Below are 22168 nucleotides of genomic sequence, written 5' to 3'. Positions count from 1 at the left end.
TCTGAGGAAGACAATATAAAGTTATATTATAATTATTATTAATAGAATTTTAATTAGCATCTATCACCATGCTAGATTTAGCTAAGTTCAATATATGACCTTATTTAATTCCTACAACAACTCTCTAAACTAATTATGCTACTTTTATGTCATAAATGATAAAAAAAAGGCATAATAAAGGCAGAAAAGTACTATTCCTATGGTTACACAATGAGTGCAATTGATTTTTTACTAAGATGGTATTTTTATTTTTGATTCTGGGACGCATACAGTGGTGCGCACGGTTACTATTGGCTCTGATCTAGAAATATTTCTGAAATTTTTGGAGTAAAATTTGGAGACATCTGTTAAAATAAAAAGCACAGGTAACTCTTTGAGAGGCAATTGTGGGGGTGGAGTGCTGCTGGAATGTTTTTTTATTTTTCAGTGGTGCTATTTTTACTCTTGGCATTTTCTCCTGTCTGTTTTTCTCAGAGTCTGCCTGGATTTCTGAAAGGACTTCATTGGAAGGATTGTTGACTGGACTAGTGATTTCTGCTGTAAGGCCCCTAGCTTCTCTATCCTGCCAGTTACCTATTAAAACCATCTTGATTAAACCCATGTAGCTAGATTCATTCCTGTTTGGCTTCAGGGGGAAGGCAGCCTCCAACACTATGGCAGTCATGAATTTCAAAAGAAGACTAGCATCTTCATAGAACCTGAGTGAGCATCCAGGAAATGTGGACCAAATAGTGTCTAGAGAACTGAGAAAAGTTCTGTGAGATGAATTATTGAGAAACCAAATATTTCATTGTCAAATTGACCACCAGTGTTGACCTCCCTCCACCAATGTTCCCAGAATATATCTCATACCACCACACCCTACTCCCGGATGCCAATATAAAAGACCCATTTTAAGTTGGCTAGGATATTTAGTTCTGTCTTTTTTTGGGTTTTGGTTTTTGGGCCAGCACTCAGGGGTTAATCCTGGCTCTACACTCAGAAATCACTCCTGGCAGGCTCAGAGGACCATATGGGATACTTGGATTCAAACCACTGTCCTTCTGCATGCAAGGCAAATGCCCTACCTCCATGCTATCTCTCCAGCCCCTAATTCTGTTCTTTTTGAACTCTACCAATACACCTGAGACCACTTGGCCCTTAGCTCCATCAAAGGTGTTCAAGACAACTCTATTTTGACCATTGCATTATCTTCCAGTCCCATTGATGTTGCAGCAAATTGAATGATTGCATCATTATTTATAGCTATATAGTATTCCATTGTATATATGTGTCACATTTTTATGATCCACTGTCTGATTTGAACATCTAGATTAGTTCCAACTTTTAGCTTTTGTATGAAGTGCTGGCATGAATAGAAGTGTGCTTATGTCCTTTGGGATTAATGTTTTTCTCCTGGGTATAAATGCCCAAAGGTGGGGTTGTTGGGTCATATAGCTGCTAAATTTTGAGTTCACTGAAAACCCTCAATACTATTTTCTTTTGGGGTTAGACCAGACACCATTCCCACAAGCAATGAATATTCCTGCCACACAGATTGTTTTTTTCTCACCATATCCCTGTCACACAGATTGTTGCCAGTATTTTTATTTTATTTTATTTTATTTGTTTACTTTTTATTTCAAATAATTTTATTGTGACCAATATGAATTAAAAGTCTTTCACAGATATATTTAAGGTACATAGTGACAGTGAATTAGGGCCATTCTCAACACCAGTGTTGTCCTCCCTCCACCCATGTGCCCAGCATACATCCCATACCTCCCCCTTTTATCCCCTGGACTGCTAGTGTGACAGGTCCCCTTTGATTTAGCTTGTTGTAGATTGGGTATCTTGATTCTGTTGTCATTGACTTTGGGTTTGGTATTTAGGTCTGATCATTTTTTATTTCCACTCAATATTCATGTGACTGTTTGCTTCCTGGTACCATCACTTTTTCCCCTCAATTTGTGAGGCAGAACAAGATGATTCAAGTTTTATGGTTCTTTGGAGAAAAAAAAAAAGAAAAGAAGACAAAAGAAAGAGAGAAAGAGAGAAAGAAAGAAAGAAAGAAAGAAAGAAAGAAAGAAAGAAAGAAAGAAAGAAGAAAGAAAGAAAGAGAAAGAGAAAGAAAGAAAGAAAGAAAGAAAGAAAGGAAGGAAGGAAGGAAGGAAGGAAGGAAGGAAGGAAGGAAGGAAGGAAGGAAGAAAAAAAGAAAGAAAGAAAGAAAGAAAGCTGAGAAGAGCTCGCTAGAAGCTATAAATATAAATTTAAAAGAAGAAATAAAAAGAAAAAAACCAAACCAGAACAAGCAATGACAAAATTACAACAAGAGAAAAACAACAAAACAACAAGAAGAAAGAAAAAAAATGGAAGTGGAGCTGGTGTGGTAAGGTAAGCACCTTACCAGCACAGTAAGTATTGGGGAAATTAGAAAGGAATTTTCTTGGCCTTAGAAATACAGGGTTTCTCTGCCCTTGAAGTGTACTGTTATGGGAACAATGATAGGCTCCAGACATGATCATTGTTAAATCCCGAGGTTTTTTATGGTGCCAGGAAATGTTCTGCTCATGGTTTTTTGTTTGTTTGTTGTTGTTTTCTTTTTTCTTTAAAAAAACAATAACTTGAATCATCTTGTTCTGCCTCATAAATTGAGAGGGGGAAATGGATGGTACCAAGATCAAACAGTCTTGAACAGTATGAACATTGAGTAGAAATAAAAAAAAATGATCAGACTTAAACAACAAATCCAAAGCCAACGACAACAGAATCGATACCCAATCTAAAACAAGCTAGACACAGAGGGGACCACTTATACTAGCAGCCCAGTGGGCAAAAGAGAGAGATATGGGATGCATGCTGGGAATAGGGGTGGAGGGAGGACAACACTGGTGGTGGGAATGCCCCTGATTCAAAGACACTATGTACCTAAAATATTACTGTGAAAAATTTGTAATTCACTTTGATCACAATAAAAATTATTTAAAAAATAGCATGGGACTGCAAAAAGTTTAGGCTGATAGGTCAATGGATCAAATAAATACACAGCTATATGGAGAGCTAATCTATAACAATGAAATCAGGATTTGGTTCTTTGAAAAAATTAAACAAAAGAGAAAATTTTTAGCTAGGCTCATAAAGAAAATAAGAGAAAATGTTTAAATAGCCAGACCAATGGTACAAGTGGATATACTGTGGATCCTTCATAACCTTGACATATAATGAGAGGTTAGTATAAACTTTTTTTTTTTTTAGTTTTTGGGCCACACCTGGTGACACGCAGGGTTACTCCGGGTTAGGCTCTCAGAAATCACTTGTGGTGTGAGAGACCATATGAGACCAGGGGATCAAACCACAGTCTGTCCTGGATCAGCCACATGCAAGGCAAACACCCTAAAAACTACTTTTTTAATGGTATATTTTTAGTCATGTATTCTCCCAAAGATGAATAAGGAGAAAATATAAAGCCTAACGCAGGACAAATCACAAGTAAGGAAATTGAAACAATACTTAAGAATGTGTCCAAGAACAAAATCCTGATCCTGATAGGTTCATTGATAAGTTTTACTAACCCTTTAGGGAAGATTTACTGCTTTTACTCCTTAAGCTCTTCTAAAATATTTAAACACAGGATTCTTTCCTAACACCCTCTATGAAGTTAACATTACACTATTGCCCAAAGCTTAAGAGATATTTCCATAAAAGAACATTTCAGACAAATTTCCTTGAATGATATAAATTCAAAAAGACTGGAGAGCCAAAGTCATTAAAAAAAACTGAGAGACATCTTGAAGCTGTGCTACAAATCCATAATGATCAAAACAGCATGGTATTGGAAGAAAAACAGACTTTAAGAAATGGTTCAGAACCCCAAGTATATGTTCAACTAATTTTTATAAGAAAGGAACTGAGAACAAAATATGGGTAACCACGTGTAAGAAATTAAAAATAAATCTCTATCTCACACCATACAAAAATGTCATTTCAAAGAGAATTAAAGGCTTTAAGATCAAACTTTGATCTGTAAAGTACATTGAGGAAATCATAGGCAAATGCTCCAAGACCTAGACTCAAAGAAGTCTATATATATGCTATGCCTATGACAAAGGCTTCAGAATCAAAATTGAACCAATGAAATTTCATTGAACTAAAAAGGTTTTGTATGGGAAAAGAAACATTGACTAAAATTAAAAGACAACAAACTGAATGGGAGAAAATAAAAACTCAATACACCAGAAAAAGAGTTGATATTTAACATAAAATACTCACAAAGATTACCTCCCACAGAAGGAGGAACTCAAACTATCTCTTTTTTCAGATGATATGATGATATACATCGAAAACCCTAAAGAGTCCACAGTAAAACTCCTGGAAACAATTAACCAATACAGCAAAGTGGCCAGCTACAAAATCAATACACAGAAGACAGTAGAGTTCCTCTGTACAAATAACAAAGTAGAGGAGAAAGAGATTAAGGAGACAATCCCATTTAAAAAAATATCAAAAAATATAAAGTACCTAGGAATCAACCTTACAAGAGAAGTGAAAGATCTATTATACCATGGAAACTTCAAAACAATTCAGAAAGAAATGGAAGAGGACCTAAGGAAATGGAAGAACATCCATGCTCATGAGTAGGTAGAATCAACATAGTTAAAATGACTATCTTACATAAACTTCTATATAGATTAATGCAATCCCTATCCAAATTCAGAAATCATTTTTAAGGACTTAGAACAATCATTTATAAAATTCATCTGGAACCACAAAAAAACACTGCTTAGCCAAATTCATACTGAAAAACAAGAATCCTTGTTGGCTTCTCTTTACCTAAACTGAAGCTTTACTATAAAGCCATAGTAATCAAAACAGCACGGTACTGGAACAAAGACAAAGTCTCAGACCAGTGGTTTAGAACATAATATATCCAGAGATAAACCCCCTAATATATAGTCAACTAATATTTGACAAAAGAGCCAAGAACTTTAAATGGAACCAAGACAGTCTAGTCTCTTCAACAAATGGTGTTGCAACAACTGGATAACCACCTGTAAGAAATTAAAAACTGATTCATACTTCACACCTTACACAAAAGTCAACTCAAAAGAATTAAAGACCTTGAAATAAAATCCAAATCTATAAAGTTTATTGAAGAAAAATAGGCAGAACACTCCCTGACCTATATATCAAAAAAGTCTTTGAGAATAGAATGGCAATGGCAAGAACTTTAGCATTAGACCTAAATAAATGGAACTACATCAAACTAAAACTTTCTTCATGGTGAAAGAAACCCTACTTAATACTAGAAGACAATTAATGGAATGGGAAATATTTTTGCACTCAACACCTCAGATAAAAGGCTGCTACCTAGGATATAAAAAGCACTCAGAAAGGTTAGCTCAAAAAAACCTAATAAAGTCGTCAAAAAATGGGGGGAAGAAATCAATAGACATTTCTCCAAGGAGGACTGAAAGATGGCCAACAGACACATAAAAATATACTCACCATCACTCATCATTAGGGAAATTCAAATCAAGACAACAATGAGGTACCATCTTACACCAGTGAGGATGACTCGCATCAAAAATAACAGGAACAATCTCTGTTGGGGAGATGTGGTAAGAAAGGAACTCTCATCCACTGCTCGTGAGAATGCTGCCTGGTCTAACCCCTATGGAAAACAGTGTGGAGAGTGCTCAGTAAACTCAGAATTGAGCTCCCATATGACCCAGCAATTGCTCTCCTGGGTATCTGTCCCCAAGTTGGAAGGACATTCATCCTGAAGTATGTGTGCACTTCACTATTTATCACAGCACTCAGTATAATAGCCAAGATTTGGAACCAACTTTGCTGTCCAACAACAGATGAGTGGATCATGAAGATGTGGTACTTATACACAATGGAATACTACATAGCAGTTAGAAGTGATACAATCATGGACTTTTCAGCAATATGGATGGATCTACAAAATACTATGTTAAATGAAGTAAGCCAGAGAATGAAGGATAAACACAGAATGATAGCACTTTTCTGAGGGACTTAGAATATACACCATATATACATGTAATATTTCAAGAACAAATACAATGGTCTAATAGGGCAGAAACTCCAAGCACTGTAGTTGTTAACATGGGGAGTAGTGTTCAAAAACAAGTGGAAAAGGAACATCACAAAGACTTGACAATTCATTATACCATAAAGAAAACAACAACAATGTTTCCAACAGTTTAGAGTGAACAGGTAATCAGCCTTTTACTACAAAGGTCTATAATAATGTCTTAGGGAGCTTATACACAGAAACAGGTGAAGAATATAATTGGAAGCCAGAGACTTCCTTAATCTTCCTAGGTATAAAATAACCTCTCAGCTTCTCTGTCCCCAGGGATTCTTGGATACAAAGACACCTCGGTGCTCAGTCATACTAGATACCATACTCAGTTTTCACTATGAAAATATTTTGATAAAACTCTCCAATATACACTTTTTCTCTAGTTTATGTCCTCTATTAGGACCTGAAGCATATGATCATTCAGACCACCAAAACGTCAACTGCAAGCCACAGACTTAAATTACAGGACCTACCCATCAAACACATTTGAACAAATTATCACTTCCTTTCTCTCTCTTTTCTTCTCGCTTCTCCCTACTTCTTTTCTTCTCGCCTTTCTTCTTCTTCCTCTTATTCGTCATCATCACCAACTCAACCAATGTCAAATAAAACCCACACTATTAGGTTCTCTTTAGGAAAGGAACTTCCATACCTAAGATGTAGTGGACACATACTATATAGGGTAGCCACCTACAAAGGTAGGCCTCATTAACACATTGTTTAGTACTCAAGATTTGAAACCTATGTTTGTCCTAAACTGCTCCAGCCATTATCTAACCCTGAAACCTTCATTTAGCAAGGCCCAACCCCATCACTGCCGAAATGCCCAGAAACTGGAAAAACCTTCCAACTCCAATGCACTGACCCCAATCTCTTTGATTGATTAATTTTTACTTTATTTTTTACTACATTTACCTATTTTCTGTTCTCCTCTCTCTTATAGTTTGCTCCTCCTTCCTCTTTTTTCTTAAGCTTTTATACCTAAGCTAATTATTTATCTTAATTCAACTAGTCCTTAAGAGCTCAGACCCATCCTATTAGGGTCAGACCCCTAACAACATCTTAAGAATTGATCACTAATATATGTCTTTATGTGGGCATTTGTACATAGAGAGAGGACTCATGTGGGCATGAGTACATAGAGGACTCCTCTATGAGAGCCAAACCCATGCCTATAGTGTATATAGCTCCTCCTATATACTATCCCTCCTCCCCAACTTCAGAAATTCTACTATCCCTTCACCTCTCATTTCCTAGTTGATATCCCACCTTATTAACTCTCTTTACCCTCAGTTCTTAACCCATTAGTTATCAAGACCGACTTCCTGCTCCAATTAGCTCCCAGCTCCCAAGCAAAGAGACACCCACTCAGCCCAACATCTTATCCCCCAGCAAGAAATACAACCAACACCCCTGCTGACTCATGCTCTGTGGCCCTCCTTCTCACCCCCGCCCCAATCTGGACTGTTGCTTCAAACCAGACGCAGCTCCAGAAGGATTCCCAGTGCAAGAACTTTACCAGAGCCCTTTCTGCTGCAAAACATTTCTCAAACTCAACAAGACCAGGCAGTGTGTGTGATGAAAATGCATCCTGGAATCCACCCCCACAAGAATATCTCAAAAGATTCATAAAAGCTGTTTGGAAGTGTTCGAATTTTATCAATTTCATGAAAGAACCTGGCAGGATGGTAGTAATTCCTCTTGAAAGGTTTGAAAGAATTTATTAGTGAATCCATCTGGGCCTTGGCTTTTGTTTTTGGGCAAACTTTCGATTACCGTTTTAATTTCCTCATAGTGCTGGGGGTGTTTAGATATGCTACATCCTCCTTATTCAAACATGGAAGGTTATAAGAGTCCAAGAATTTATCCATTTCTTCCAGGTTCTCATGGTTGGTGGCATAGAGTTTCTCAAAGTAGTCTCATATTACCCTTTGAATCTCTGTAATATCTGTAGTGATCTCCCCCTTTTCATTTCTAATATGAGTTATCAGGTTCTCTCTCTTGCTTTGTAAGTTTTGCCAATGGTCTATCAATTTTGTTTATTTTTTTCAAAAAACCAACTTCTACTTTCGTTGATATTTTGGATTGTTTTTGGTTTTCACTTCATTGATTTCTGCTCTAAGCTTTATTTCCTTCTTTCTCCTTATTTTTGGTTCCTTTTGTTGATCATTTTCTAATTTTATATGCTGAGTCAATAGGCTATTGAGGTATGCCCCTTCTTCCTTCCTGATGTGTGCTTGCAAATCTACAAATTTTCCTCTCAGTATTGCTTTAGCTATGTCTCATAGATTCTGATAGTTGTGTCTTCATTGTCATTTGTTTCCAGGAAAGTTTTTTTTTTTCCATTGATTTCATCTCGAACCCAATGGTTGTTCAGTAGCAGGTTGTTTAATTTCAAGTTGTTAAAGTTCTTCTTCTGTGTCTCTTTGTAGTTCACATCTAATTTCTAAGCCTTGTGATCAGTGAAGGTAGCCTGCAAATTTTCTATCCATTTGATTTTATGGATGTATATTTTCTGTGCCAGCATGTGTTCTATCCTGGTGAATGACCCACGTACATTGGAGAAGAATTGTATCCAGATTTTTGGGGATGGAGTGTCCTATATAGGCCACTTTCTTCTATTTATATTTTTAGGGCTAGTATATTTTTGTTGGTTTTTTTTTCTGGTTGACCTATCAAGTGTTGACAGGGCCGTGTTGAGGTCTCCCATAATTATTGTGTTATTATTGATATCTTCTTTCAAATTTGTCAATAATTGTATTAGATATTTTGCTGGTCTCTCATTGGGTGCATATATGTTTAGTAGTGCGATTTCTTCCTGCTGTACATATCCCTTGATTAGTACGAAGTGTCCATCTTTGTCCCTTACAACTTTACTGAGTCTAAAGTTTGTGTCATATGATATTCATATGGCCACCCAAGCTTTTGGGTTTTTTTGTTTGTTTGTTTTGGTTTTTGGGTCACATCCGGCAGCACTCAGGGGTTACTCCTGGCTCCACACTCAAAAAATTAGAAAATAGCCCCTGGCAGGCACGGGGGACCATATGGGATGCTGGGATTCGAACCACCGTCCTTCTGCATAAAAGGCAAACGCCTTACCTCCATGCCTCCTGCCCCCAACACTCCAGCTTTTTTAAGGGCGTTGTTTGCTTGGATGATTTTTATCCAGCCTTTAATTTTGAGTCTATGTTTGTTCTGAGTATTCAGGTTTGTTTCTTGTAGTCAGCAGAAGGTTGGATTCATCTTTTTGATCCATTTTGCCACTCTGTGTCTCTTAATTGGTGCACTTAGTCCATTGACATTGAGGGAGATGATTGTCATAGGATTTATTGTCATCTTTTTGTATAAGTTTGGTGTGTCTGTTGGTCTGTTTTGTCTTAAAGTAGACCTTTCTATTTTTCCTTTAAGGCTGGTTTTGCATCTGAGAACTACAGACCAATATTTCTGATGAACACAAATGCGAAGATCCTCAATAAAATGCTAGCAAATAGGATTCAACGCCTTATCAAGACAGTCTTACAGCATGATCAAGTCGAATTTATTCCAGATGCAAGAATGGTTTAACATATAAAAGTCAATCAATGTAATACATCATATAAACAAAAGGAAAAATTAAAATGATATGATCTTAGTAGTGTGCAGAGAAAGCATTTGAAAAGTCCAACACCCATCATGTTAAAAAACTGTCAAAATGGGAGTGGAAGCAACTTTTCTCAATATAGTCAAAGCCATTTATCACAAGTCTATATCAGATATTAAATAGAGATAAAGTGAAAGTCTTTCCTCTAAGATCTGATAGGACAACACTGTCATCCCCTCTCTCCACTCTTATTCATAACAGTAATGAAAGTACATTCCATAGCAAGTTGACGAGAAAAAGATATCATTTCCTTTAGATAGGAAATAAAGAAGTCAAGCTCTCACTGTTTGTAGATGACATGATACTACATTTAGAAAACTCTAGAGAAGACATATACAAAAAAAATAAACCCATTCAAAATAGCACCACTAAAACTCAAATACCTTATAATCAACTTATCTAAAGAGGTGAAGAACCTATACAAAGAAAATTAGAAATCACTGCTGTAAGAATTAAAAAGAACATAAGGACATGAAGACATATACCCTGTTGTTGGGGGGATTCACATAATAATAATGGCAATACTATCCAACACATTGCACAGATTTAATACAGTCCCTCTAAGGATACCCATAACATTATTCAAAGAAGTATATCAAACACTCCTGAAATTCATTTGGAACAATAAACACCCACAAATAGCTAAAAACAACCTTTAGGAAAAAGAATATTGGAGATTTGCATTGGAATAAAAAAATAAAGACTCTCAGATCAATGGAATATACTTTCATATTTAGAGAATAGCCCCCAGACATACAATAAATTAATCTCTAATAAAGGGACAAGAAAAGAAAAATTAGGGGCTGGGGCAGTTGTGCAAGCTGTAAGGCATCTGCCATGCCCATACTGGCCTAAGATGGACCGTGATTCAATCCTTGGAGTCCCATGTAGTCCCCCAAGCCAGGAGAGATTTCTGAGCCCATAGCCAGGAGTAACCTCTGAGCATCACCAGGTGTGCCCTGCCCCCCCTCCCAAAAAAAAGAAAAGAAAAATTAGGCAAGAAAAGACTCTTCAGCAAGTGGTGTTGCAACAACTGGACAGCCACATGCAAAATACTGAACTCAGATATCCATCTAACACCATGCACAAAGATCAAATCAAAAGATTTGGGTTAAAGACTTTGATATCAGACCTGAAACAAAAAGAGATATAGAAGAAACATGGGCAAAACACTCAGTGATACTGAGAATATAAGGAGGAAACACCACTTTCCAAACAAGTGGAAGCAGAGATAAACAAATGGACCTACATTAAACTGAGAAACATTTGCACTTCAAAAGAAACAGTGATTAGGACATACCCTGAAAAGAGGGATTCAGTCCTGATAGATACCACAGAGAAAAAGGTCAGCTGTGCCTTATGTTAGTGCTTGGCAGGATAGCAACAATGAGCTTATTAACCATTGTGACATAATGAGAACAATCAATGCCAAATAGCTAAAAAAAAAAATCTGTATGCCTTTGCCCCTTACATTAAAACAAGAATTGCTGAACACACCCTGCTTACCTAAGCTGCTGGAAGATTCTACAGTATTTTTTTCAATCTGATAGAATCCACAATAATTTTTTCCCAGCTAGTAGAATCAAAATAATAATTTTTGACTGGTTACTTCGCAATGTGAAGGTTACGAGTAAATTTGGTCTTTTAATTTTATCTGCACCCTTTTTACAACAGTTCCTTGGTTTAACATTAACAGACAATGGGTTTGTATTTTGTTCACTAATAGTTGATTAGTAAAAATGATATCCTAGAGGTATTTTTCTGATTCCTGTTTAAGGTAAATGAAACTGATGACAAAGAATTTATAAAATATATATAATGTATAGAGGGCTATCTAATGATTGTGCTGATGCATAATGTTTAACTCTATGGCTAAAAAGCATATTATGTTTGACCATACCAAGTTCCTACCATTGATAATTTCTGCTTAAATATGAGACAAAACTTCAAATAAAGTGGACTCAGTTACAACAGCTCTTTAGTGTGACTGGTCTCTGAGTACCCGCTCTTCATCAACTCCTCGTTCCTATTTTCCTACTGAGTAACCCTGAAGCCCCTGTCAGTGCTGCCTGACTCAGGTAGCTTGCAGCAAGCAGGGATGTAGTGATAAAGGAACTCTCATCCACTGTTGGTGGGAACGTTGCCTGGTCCAAGCCCTATGGAAAGCAGTATGGAGTGTTCTCAGTCAACTCAAAATTAAACTGCCATACGACCAGCGATCCTTCTTTTGGGTATTTATCCCCCAGGACAGAAGAATATTCTTCCAAAAGGACTTAAGCACACCACTATTCATTGCAGCACTCAACAGTCAAGACTTGGAATCAACCTAGAGGTCCAACAGTTGAGTGGACTCTGAAGATGTTGTACATATTATATACAATAGAGATAAGTCAGAGGAAGAGAGATAGAAACAGAATAGTATCACTCATCTATGGGTTTAAAAAAAATTTAAAGCCATTACTGTAATGAGGCCCAGGGACTATAGAGTTAAGGGAGAGCCAGAAGGATTGGCTCACAATTTGAAGCTCACCACAAAGAGTGGTGAACGCTGTTAGGGAAATAACTACACTAACAACTAGCGTGACAATGTTAAAAATGAGAGAAGTAAAATTCCTGTAGTGATAGAGGTAGGGCGAGTGGAGGAGGGGGCATTAGTTGTAGGAATGTTGCATTGGTGAAGGGGGGTATTCTGTTTATGACTGAAACCCAACTATGAATATGCTTGCAATCATGGTGCTTAAATAAAGATCTATAAAAAATAAAAGTCCATTCTATCAAAAATAAATAAAAAAATGTTTTTGTTCTAAAAATAAAAAATACTACATAACTGTAAGAATAAAGCAACTATGCAATTTGCAGCTACATGGATGTAACTGGAAGATATTATGTTAAATAAAGTCATCCAGAAAAATAAAGATAAATACAAAATTATAACACTTATATGTAGTATTTTGAATAACTGTGTGAAGAAATTTAATGGTTTAAAAGGGACTTGTCTCAAATACCCTGACACGAGAGTATAGAGAGAAGGAAAGAAATTGAATGGAAGATACAAATCTGAAAGAATGTGGGCCAGGAGTCAAGCAGTCCCAGGGCATTATTAGTGTTAAGAGAGAGAGAAAACTAAATATATAAGCCAAAGGCAATAACAATGAAAACAAGGGCCCCAATCTTTAACAATATAAACTTAAAATAAGCCTTGTTATACTGACAGGCTTGTAGGCAGGGGGTGGTAAGAGATGCACTTGGGGAACAAGGTGGAGGGAGGTAGATACTGGTGGTAGGATTGGACCTGATTCATTATATGTTTGAACCCTAACTATGAAGAACTTTATAAATCATAATGGTTTCAATAAAATTAAAAGAAAAAAGGAAAAAGGAGAAACATTTAACCCCATCAAAAATTGGGGAGAAGAAATAAACAGACATTTCCTCAAAGAAAAAAATACAAATGGCCAAAAGGCACACAAAAAAATGCCCCACACCACTAATCATCAGGGATATGCAAATCAAAAAAACAATGATATGTCATCTCATGCCACAGATCCTCACACGCATCACAAAGAAAAGAACAAGCAGTGCTGGCATGGATGCATGAAGAAAGGAATTTTTATTCCCTGCTCATGGGGATACCGACTAGTTCAATCTTTCTGAAAACAATATGAATATTCCTCAAGAAACTGGAAATTGAGCTCCCATATGATTTAACTATACCTCGGGATATACCCTAGGAATACAAAAATCTGTCAGGAAAATTTTCCTATACAATATATAAATGGACATGAAAACTATTATTCTCAGTGAAATGAGTCAGAGAGAGAAAGAGAGAGAGATATATACACAGAATAGTCTCAGTCATCTGTGAGATTTTAGAAAAATAAAAGACAGTAAGATAATAATACCCAGAGACAATAGAGATGAGGGTGGAAGGACCAGCCCATGACATAAAGCGTACCACAAAGAGTGGTGAGTGCAGTTAGAGAAATACACCAGCCTGAAAGAACTTGGCACAATCAAGTACAATGGAGGTACTCATTAAAGTTTAAACAAGTACATGAAAGTGAAAACATGATTCCAGTGCTGAGAAAGCCCATCATGACCAAAGTTCTGACTCAATCAGTTTGTGTTGGAACACACATGGTACTTTCAAGAAAGCACATTTTAATGAGAAGCCAACATTCTGGAACTTCCATTTTCTTAAAGTATGGAGCACAATAAACTTTTGTTTTAGTAGTTATTATTTGTAATATAGGATATTGGGGGGAAAAAGCCATTAGGAACAAATTCAATTTATGACAGTTGCAATTTGCTAAAGACATGGACAAATGCCTCTAGATGGCAGAATTACCCTTGATTGAGAACTGTTGGTTAGTTCAATTCTCATTTGAATAGAAGCCTAAGTCTCATTTTTTGTTGTTGTTGTTGTTGTTGTTGGTTTAAATTATTTTTAGTAACTTTATTTAAACACCAGGATTACAAATATGATTTTAGTTGGATTTCAGTCATGTAAAGAACACCCCTTTCACCTGTGCAACATTCTAAAAACAGGTTCCTGATTTATTGATGAATTGCTACTACTTCACATTTTCTTTTTCTTTCCTGACAACTATAAAACATAAATCATACTATACTAAGAGCAATGGCATCCATATAGATATTTTATAACTATAGATCATAAATACATATATATTTATTTTAGCAACATAAATTTTTGTATTAATATCTTTATTTAAACACCTTGATTACAAATATGATTGTAGTTGGGTTTCAGTCATGTAAAGGACACCCGCCTACATAGGTGCAACATTCCCACCATCAATGTCCCACATCTCCCTCCTCCCCCCCCACCCCCATCTGTACTCTAGATAGGCTTTCCAGTTCCCTCATTCATTCACCTAGTTATGATAGTTCTCAGTGTAGTTATTCTCTAACTGCACTTAGCGGCATAAATTTAACATTTTATATAATTACATTATTTAAAGACCATGGTTACAAAATTGTTCAGTACTGAGTTTCTATTATAGAATGTACACCACCCTTTACCAGTTCACATTTCCCATCAGCAATATTCCCAGTTTCCATCCCATCCTATCCCACCCTTCCCCCAACTGCCTCTGGGGCACACATTTTATTTCTCTCTCTTTCTCTCTTTCTCTCTTCTTTTTTTGACACTGTGGCTTGCACTACTCCTAAAAGGGGTATCATACATATCACTTTATCCCCTATCAGCACCCAGTTCTTGTCCAGAGTGATCAGTTCTAACTATAATTGTCAAAGTGGACCAACTGTTCACTACCTTAACAGCATTCACATTTTGTGGCAAGCTTCCTATCATGGACAGTTCTCTTGATCCTCATCTCTAGTGCTTATGGATATAATTACTATCTTTTAGTTTTCTCATATATCACAAAAGAATGATATTATTCTATGTATATCCCTCTCCCTCTGACTCATTTCACTGAGCATAATCCTCAAATATCCATCCATGTATAAGCAAATTACATGACTTCATTTTTCTAATGACTGCATAGTATTTCATTGTGTAGATTTACCAGTGTTCTTATCAACTCATCTATTCTCAGATAATTGGCTATTCTGGCTATTATAAATAGTGTTGCAATGGAGATAGGAGTGCAGAAGGCATTTTTGTATTGTGTTTTTGTGTTCCTAAGATATATCCTTACAACAGATATTGCTGGATTTTATGGAATCTCGATTTCTAGTTTTTAATTGTATGGAATCTCAATATCCATATTGTTTTCCAAAGTCTCAACCAATCTGAATTCCCACCAACAGTAAATGAGAGCCCTCTTGATTCCACATCCATGCCAGCACTGGTTTTTCTTGTTCTTTGTGGTGTGTACCAGAATCTCTTCATTGTTTCGATTTGCATCTCAATGTAGATTAGTGATTTAGAGTAATTTTTCATGTGCTTTTTGGCCATCTATATTTCTTTTTTGAGGAAATATCTGTTCAGTTCTCTCCAATTTTTGATGGGGTTAGATTTTTTTTAAAGTTCAATCAATGCCTTGTGTATCTAAGATATTAACCTCTTATTTATAATTACTGAGTGAATAGTTTCTCCCCTTCCATGGGCAGTCTTTGTATCCTTGTTACTGTTTCCATGGATGTACAGAAGCTTCTCAGTTAAATTTAGTCCCATTTGTTTCTCTTTGCTTTCTTTTTCTGCTTTGTTTTGTTTGGTTTTGAGGCCACACCCGATGAAGCTCAGGAATTACTCCTGGCTATCTGCTCAGAAATCGCTCCTGGCTTGGGGACCATATGGGAAGCCGGGGGGATTGAATTGCGGTCAGTCCTAGGCTAGCATGAATGAGGCAGAAGATGCCTTACCCCTTGCGCCGTGGCTCCATCCCCCAACCCTTTTTTTGGTTGTTTAACTTTGCTTTCACTTGCTTGGCCAGTAATGTATCATCCTTGAAGATCCCTTTAGCTTAATGTCATGGAGCATTCTGCTTACATTTTTCTCTCTGAACCTTATGCTTTTAGCAATATCAAGACCTTTAATGCATTTTGATTTGACCTTGTACATGGCACTAAGAAAGGTCTGAGTTCTTTTCCTTTTTCTCTCTCTTTTTTTTTTTTTTTTTTTTGGCATGCCGTTGACCAGTTTTCCTAACATCACTTGTTGAAGAGGTTTTCCTTGCTCCACATTGTATTTCTTGCTCCTTTTATCAAAGGTTAATTGATAGTAAAACTGGGTCCATCTCTGACTATTCAAGTCTATTCCATTGATCTGGGTGAGGGTCTGCCTTTATTCCAATACCATGCTGTTTTACTGACTACTGCTTTATTGTACATTTTAAAGTTCGGGAAAGTATTGCTTCCCATCTTCTTTTTGCAAAGAATATTGCAAAGAATATTGCTCCATATGAATTTTAGTATCATCTAATCCACTTCTTTGAAAAATATAATGGGTATTCTCATAGGGATTGCATTAAATCTGTACAATGCTTTGGGAATAACTGGCATTTTAATACAAATTTAGCATTTGAGTAGGAATTAGGTTCAAGTTCCTAATCTTTGAGATAAATTATTTCTTTGACTATTAATACATGTGGATGAGCCAACACCTTCCTCTATGGTCCATGCCAATAAGCTAACAATTTATAATCAAATTTTTCAGTGTTTCTCAGGTATATCCATACATTTGCATAAACATATATTTGTAAACACAAACAATAGTAATTTTCTCTATACAACTATCAGAGTCCTGTGGATAATCATAAGATTATCCTTTAATCTGGACTTGCCTGTTTAATATTACAGAGAGAAGTTAATGAAGGATAAATATCCTAGTAAGAGGAGACCTTACCAGACATATATAGAAAATCAGGTGTACTGTACAAGCATTCCATAAATTTCTACTGGTGCAGTATTCTCGGGCACTACTAATTTAACTCAAATTCTTCTTGGTTTTGATCTTTTTCCATTCTCCAGATGTACCTGAAAACCCACCTCGCATAATAGAAATTTCACCCTATTCATGGTATTCTTCAAAATCCTATATAAACTCCTATAGCATCAGTAATGCAAGTATTTTACATATTTATATAAAGCTTGTCAATTTTTTGTGTGCTTTTTATACTAGCAGCCAGTCCAAATATATGGTTTCATGAATCTTTTTGGTGAACACTGGTGATCACCAGTGATATATGCTTCCAGAACTAGAAAGTTCTGGAAAGTTCTGAGTAATGGAATAAATCAAAATGACAACCATCAGGTCCTCCCTAGGATGGAGTTTAATCTCAGCCAGTCTCTATTTTTAGTTTACTCGGTTTCTTCCAAAAGTGACATCAATAATACTCAATTTTGAGTGTTCTTGAAAAAATAACTCTTATTTTACATGGGTCTCATTCTTGAAGTCTTGTATTTGACACAGGTGATCTGAAGGACTCTAACATGCAGTCAGGGTTGAAGAGCATTTCACTACTTCTATACTGATCAGAGTAAGACCGCCTGAGAATTTACTATGAGTTTATATTCTCTGTCTTTGCCTCAAGTCTACAAAATTATAATATATAGGGCTAAAGAAATAACACAAGGCATGCACACTTTAAGCACAATCTTATTTTGTTCCCTTGGCACTTTATCACATCTCCTACTCCTGATTACCTTAGAAGCCTCGGGACATAAGCAGTGTGGTTTGGCAACCCCTGGCTTTACAGAACCTGAACAGTAGCATATCTAAACCTGAATAGTACCATATCCAAATCCTAACATTGAACCATTAGGTTAAGTTAATTGAGAATTACTGAGATTGACCCCACAAAATTTAAAAATTAGAATATGCATTGTTACAAGACTCCCAATTTAAAGTGCTCTATAAAGTTTATGATGCTCTTTCCCCATTTATCAATAGTACTTTAATCTGGTTGTTTTTGTATTAATATGATGGAGGTTCATATCTTTGGGGCTCACAAATAAGTTCTAGAGGTAAGCCTTGCAATCTGCATTTTATATTAGTGATTCTAATAAGTTCAAATGCTCTGGACTTCTCTAATAAACTATACTAGTTTTTCCTAGTGCATTCTCATTTTGTGTGTAATCTCATTGATTTGGGCAAGAATACAGGTTTCATTGTCTCATTTGAAATAAAATGGCTTATTCATGACATTTCTTATACAACTCTAGTCATAATCAGTTTAATGGAAAAGTCAATAGTCAACTTAGTTCATAAAGGTTTATCATTGTCCCATTTACATATTTTTAATTTTTTGTTCTTTTTTCTGCTTATACATCTTTTATCTACCAGTCATTCAAATATTGTACCTTCTTTGCCAAAATACCATGTAAGCTCTATTCTCTTCTTTTCTCGAACATAATACTTCGATGCCAAGCCTTATCATTTTTCTCTAAATACCACTCCTATCTTCTCCTTAATCAGTATCTCCTTTAGACTCATAATACAATCCACTAACTCTATGTCCCATCAGAAATTTGTATTCATAGTGATTGTGTGTTTTATTTATAAGCAGATTCCTTAGTGTTTATTTATAGTTAATGGTGCTAAAATATAAGCTCATAATTCCATGATCCTATGGCCATAAGGTCTTGGACTCTTCCTGCTTTTTGTTTGTTTGTTTTGGGGCCACATTTGGAAAATTCTTAACTATTACTCCTGGGTCTACCCTCCAAGAATCATTCTTAGCATTGCTCTGGGGACCTTACAGGATGCTATGTATAGAATTTGGGTCAGCCTCATGCATGAAAAACAACTTACCTTCTGTACTTTAACTCCAGCCCCAATCAGCTCTTTTCATTGTGGAATTTCAGTGGATTACAGAATTTTCATAGAATTTGAAGACTCAGAGAGAAGATAGTTTGTAATAACAGTGACTTTTGGTTCAACTAGAATAAAAGAGATGTTTCTAACTTTTTATTTTAGCTTTAACAGATTTAGACTTTTGTGTATTCCTCTTGAGAAATCTCACCTAGGCTCACTTGCACTCAATAATTTGGGTATGAGAATACTGAGTCAATCTTTATGATAACTGCCAAGTTCAGGGAAAAAAAGAGCATGTTGGAGGTCCTTACCGCTACACAAAACATTATAGGTCCTCGAATGATCCACCATATTTGCATATTTTTGTTGTTTCCCCAGCACCTATGGCAAAGAACAAACAGTAGAAGACTTTAGATTGAGACAAGATTTAGTGAGGTCATGGCGTTCACATTTAAGATTTACTTCTACCTGTCATAATCCTGAAGAATGGGAAAAGGGAGGTGGACTAAATACCTTGTTTTCAAATGGGCTATTCACTTTCTTAACATTAAAGTATTCTTTATTTATATATGTTGCTGTTGTCCACAGGGCCTTGCAGGCAAGACTCTGACAAATATTTCAGTCTTTTTTATTAGAGAAACCCAGAGGCCTATGACAAACTCCTAGGCCAGGAGAGAAAAAAATGAGGGAGAGAGAGAGAGAGAGAGAGAGAGAGAGAGAGAGAGAGAGAGAGAGAGAGAGAGAGAGAGAGAGAAAGATGGGCTTGGGACCAGGGTAATGTCATATTGAGGGCCAGATAAAAGGAATAGGTATAGGATGTAAGACAAAAGAATACATCTGAAGATAGCAAAAGATCTGTCCAAATCAGGGAGAAAAGCATTAGCCAGGGTGAAAACAGTTCAATCCACTTGTCCTTCAACTGTCTCTTCTTATTGCCAACAGCTCTCTACACACAGTCTTTCCACCTGGGGTGGGGGGGAATTATAGAATCAGCCAGCTAATCATAATTATGTAAGGTCTTTCTTACAGGGTAGATCCCTTTTATGGCTGGCTGGGGCTAAACTGTAGGAATATAAATGTTAATTGTTGGCTCATGTTTTTTAAAAGATATATGAACATCAATATTCATTGCAGCACCCAGTACAATAGCTAAGATTTAAAGTCAGCCTAGATTTCCAGTGTCTCATGAGTATGTAGTGCATATGTATGTAAGTATATATTTATGTATATATTTACATTTGAATACTACATAGATCCAAAGAATATTACTATAATATATTCGCTGCAACATTGATGGAACTGAAAGATATCATGTTAAATGAAATAAGTCAAAAAAAAAAGATAAATACATGGTGATATTGCTCAGATGTAGTCTTTAGAATAAATGCATGAGGAAATGAAACAGTTTGAAGTGAGGTTGCCTATAACACTCCCCTACATAGTGAGAAGAAGAAAAGAGAGTAGAGAGGGAGAAAAACAGATCTGGAAATAATGGGGGACATGGATCAAGGGGATTCAGGTACTTTGTTGGTGTTAAGGAAGGACAGAACTAAATACCCAACATGAAGTCAACAGCACTGAAATCATGAGAACCAAACTTCAACAACCAAACTTTAAAATGTGTCTGTTGGGGCCAGAGTGATAGCATAGTGTTAGAACATTTGCCTTGCATGCGGCCTGCCCAGTACAAACCCGTGTTTGATCCCTGGCATCCCATATGGTTCCCCAAGCCTGCCAGGTGCAATTTCAAAGAGTAGAACCAGGAGTAAACCCTGAGTGCAGCCAGATGTGGCTCTAAAACAATAATAAAATAAAATAAAATAAAATAATAAAATAAAATAAAATGTGTCTTTTAAGATGGCAGGTTGCAGGAGAGGCAGAGATATTGGAAGAACTCTGGGAATATTGATGGAGAGTGGTTAACACTGGTTATGGAACTGCTGCTGGAACATTGTATGTCTCAAACTCAACTATGAATAACTTTATAAATCACAGTGCTCTAATTCAAAAAAAATTTGATTGTAATGTAATTTTAAGTCATATTGATTTCTAGGATTACCAGTATGCAATATTAAATTTTGAGTTCAATATCAAAATTGAATTTTATCTTATGAAATAATAACAATAATAAGTCTGATTCACATCATTCACCATCCATATTCATATTTTTTCTCATAATGAGAAATTTTAAGATTTACTTTCTTAGAAACTCTAGAATATATGGAACAGTATTGCTATATAAACCATAAATTTACTGCCATGTATTATCTGATAATTGGAAGTTTCTATACTTTCATTCTTTGAACTTTTGTCATTTTATTCTGTCCCCCCCCCACTCATCTAAATGTCAGTACAATAAACATTCTTTTTGATTTGGATGAGTCACACCCAGAAGTGCTCAAGGCCTTTTCCTGGCTTAGTATTAAAGGATTATATCTGCTAGGGGACAAAGATCAAACCCAGTGACAGAGATCAAACCCAGGTCAGTTGAGTGCAAGGCAAATGCTTTGTCTGCTGTACTAGTTCTCTGGCCCAACAATAAAATTCATATATATATAATTTATTATATACAAAATATATACACACATATAATATTCAGGTTTCTTGAGTCCAGTTTACTAATTTTGTGGTAATTTTCTGCTAATATGCACATACATATATGCGATTTAATTAACAAACCAATTATTATTTAAAACTTTTTGACTACTTACCAGTGAGGATAGTACTAATCTTTCAAGCACTGATTAAGAATCTGGGGTCACTCCTAGTTATACTCAGCCTGGCTCTATGAGCCACTGGTAGAACTAGGTCTTGCTGTGGAGTGTTACATGTGCCATTTGGCACTGGGAGCCTCTGATGGCTCCTTTACTCTAATGTAAATGGGATGAGTAGGAAAAAGTATTACCTTATATTTTGAAATAGAAATCCCAGACTCATGGAACTATGAGAAATAGGTGAAATACTTACCCTGTGTTTTCCAACTTTGAACGGACAATACTCCATGGAACAATGAAAAACACTGGGAAAGCTAGGAGAAAATACAGGGAAAATTAGTTAGAAGCTTATTGGTCAAACATGTCAACTTCCTTAAGTCCTGCCTAATGGGCCAAAAACATTTATTTAGAACTTAGTAAAGAAATAAATTATAGATTGTAGTTAAAGCAAAAGATGACTTATTTTTAATTTAAGAGAAACC

General features: G+C 36.0%; 1 protein-coding gene across 1 annotated transcript in view; it reads right to left on the bottom strand.

The window, feature by feature from the left end:
• GLP2R (glucagon like peptide 2 receptor) overlaps positions 1-22168 on the bottom strand; it is a 63734-nt gene that overhangs the window by 19398 nt on the left and 22168 nt on the right. Inside the window, 2 exon segments of the mRNA XM_049777652.1 lie at positions 19284-19353; positions 21940-22000. Coding sequence (XP_049633609.1) covers positions 19284-19353; positions 21940-22000 — 131 coding nt within the window.

This window comes from Suncus etruscus, chromosome 7 (assembly GCF_024139225.1).
Source record: "Suncus etruscus isolate mSunEtr1 chromosome 7, mSunEtr1.pri.cur, whole genome shotgun sequence".
NCBI lineage: Eukaryota > Metazoa > Chordata > Mammalia > Eulipotyphla > Soricidae > Suncus > Suncus etruscus.
This window is presented reverse-complemented; position numbering and strand designations above follow the sequence as displayed.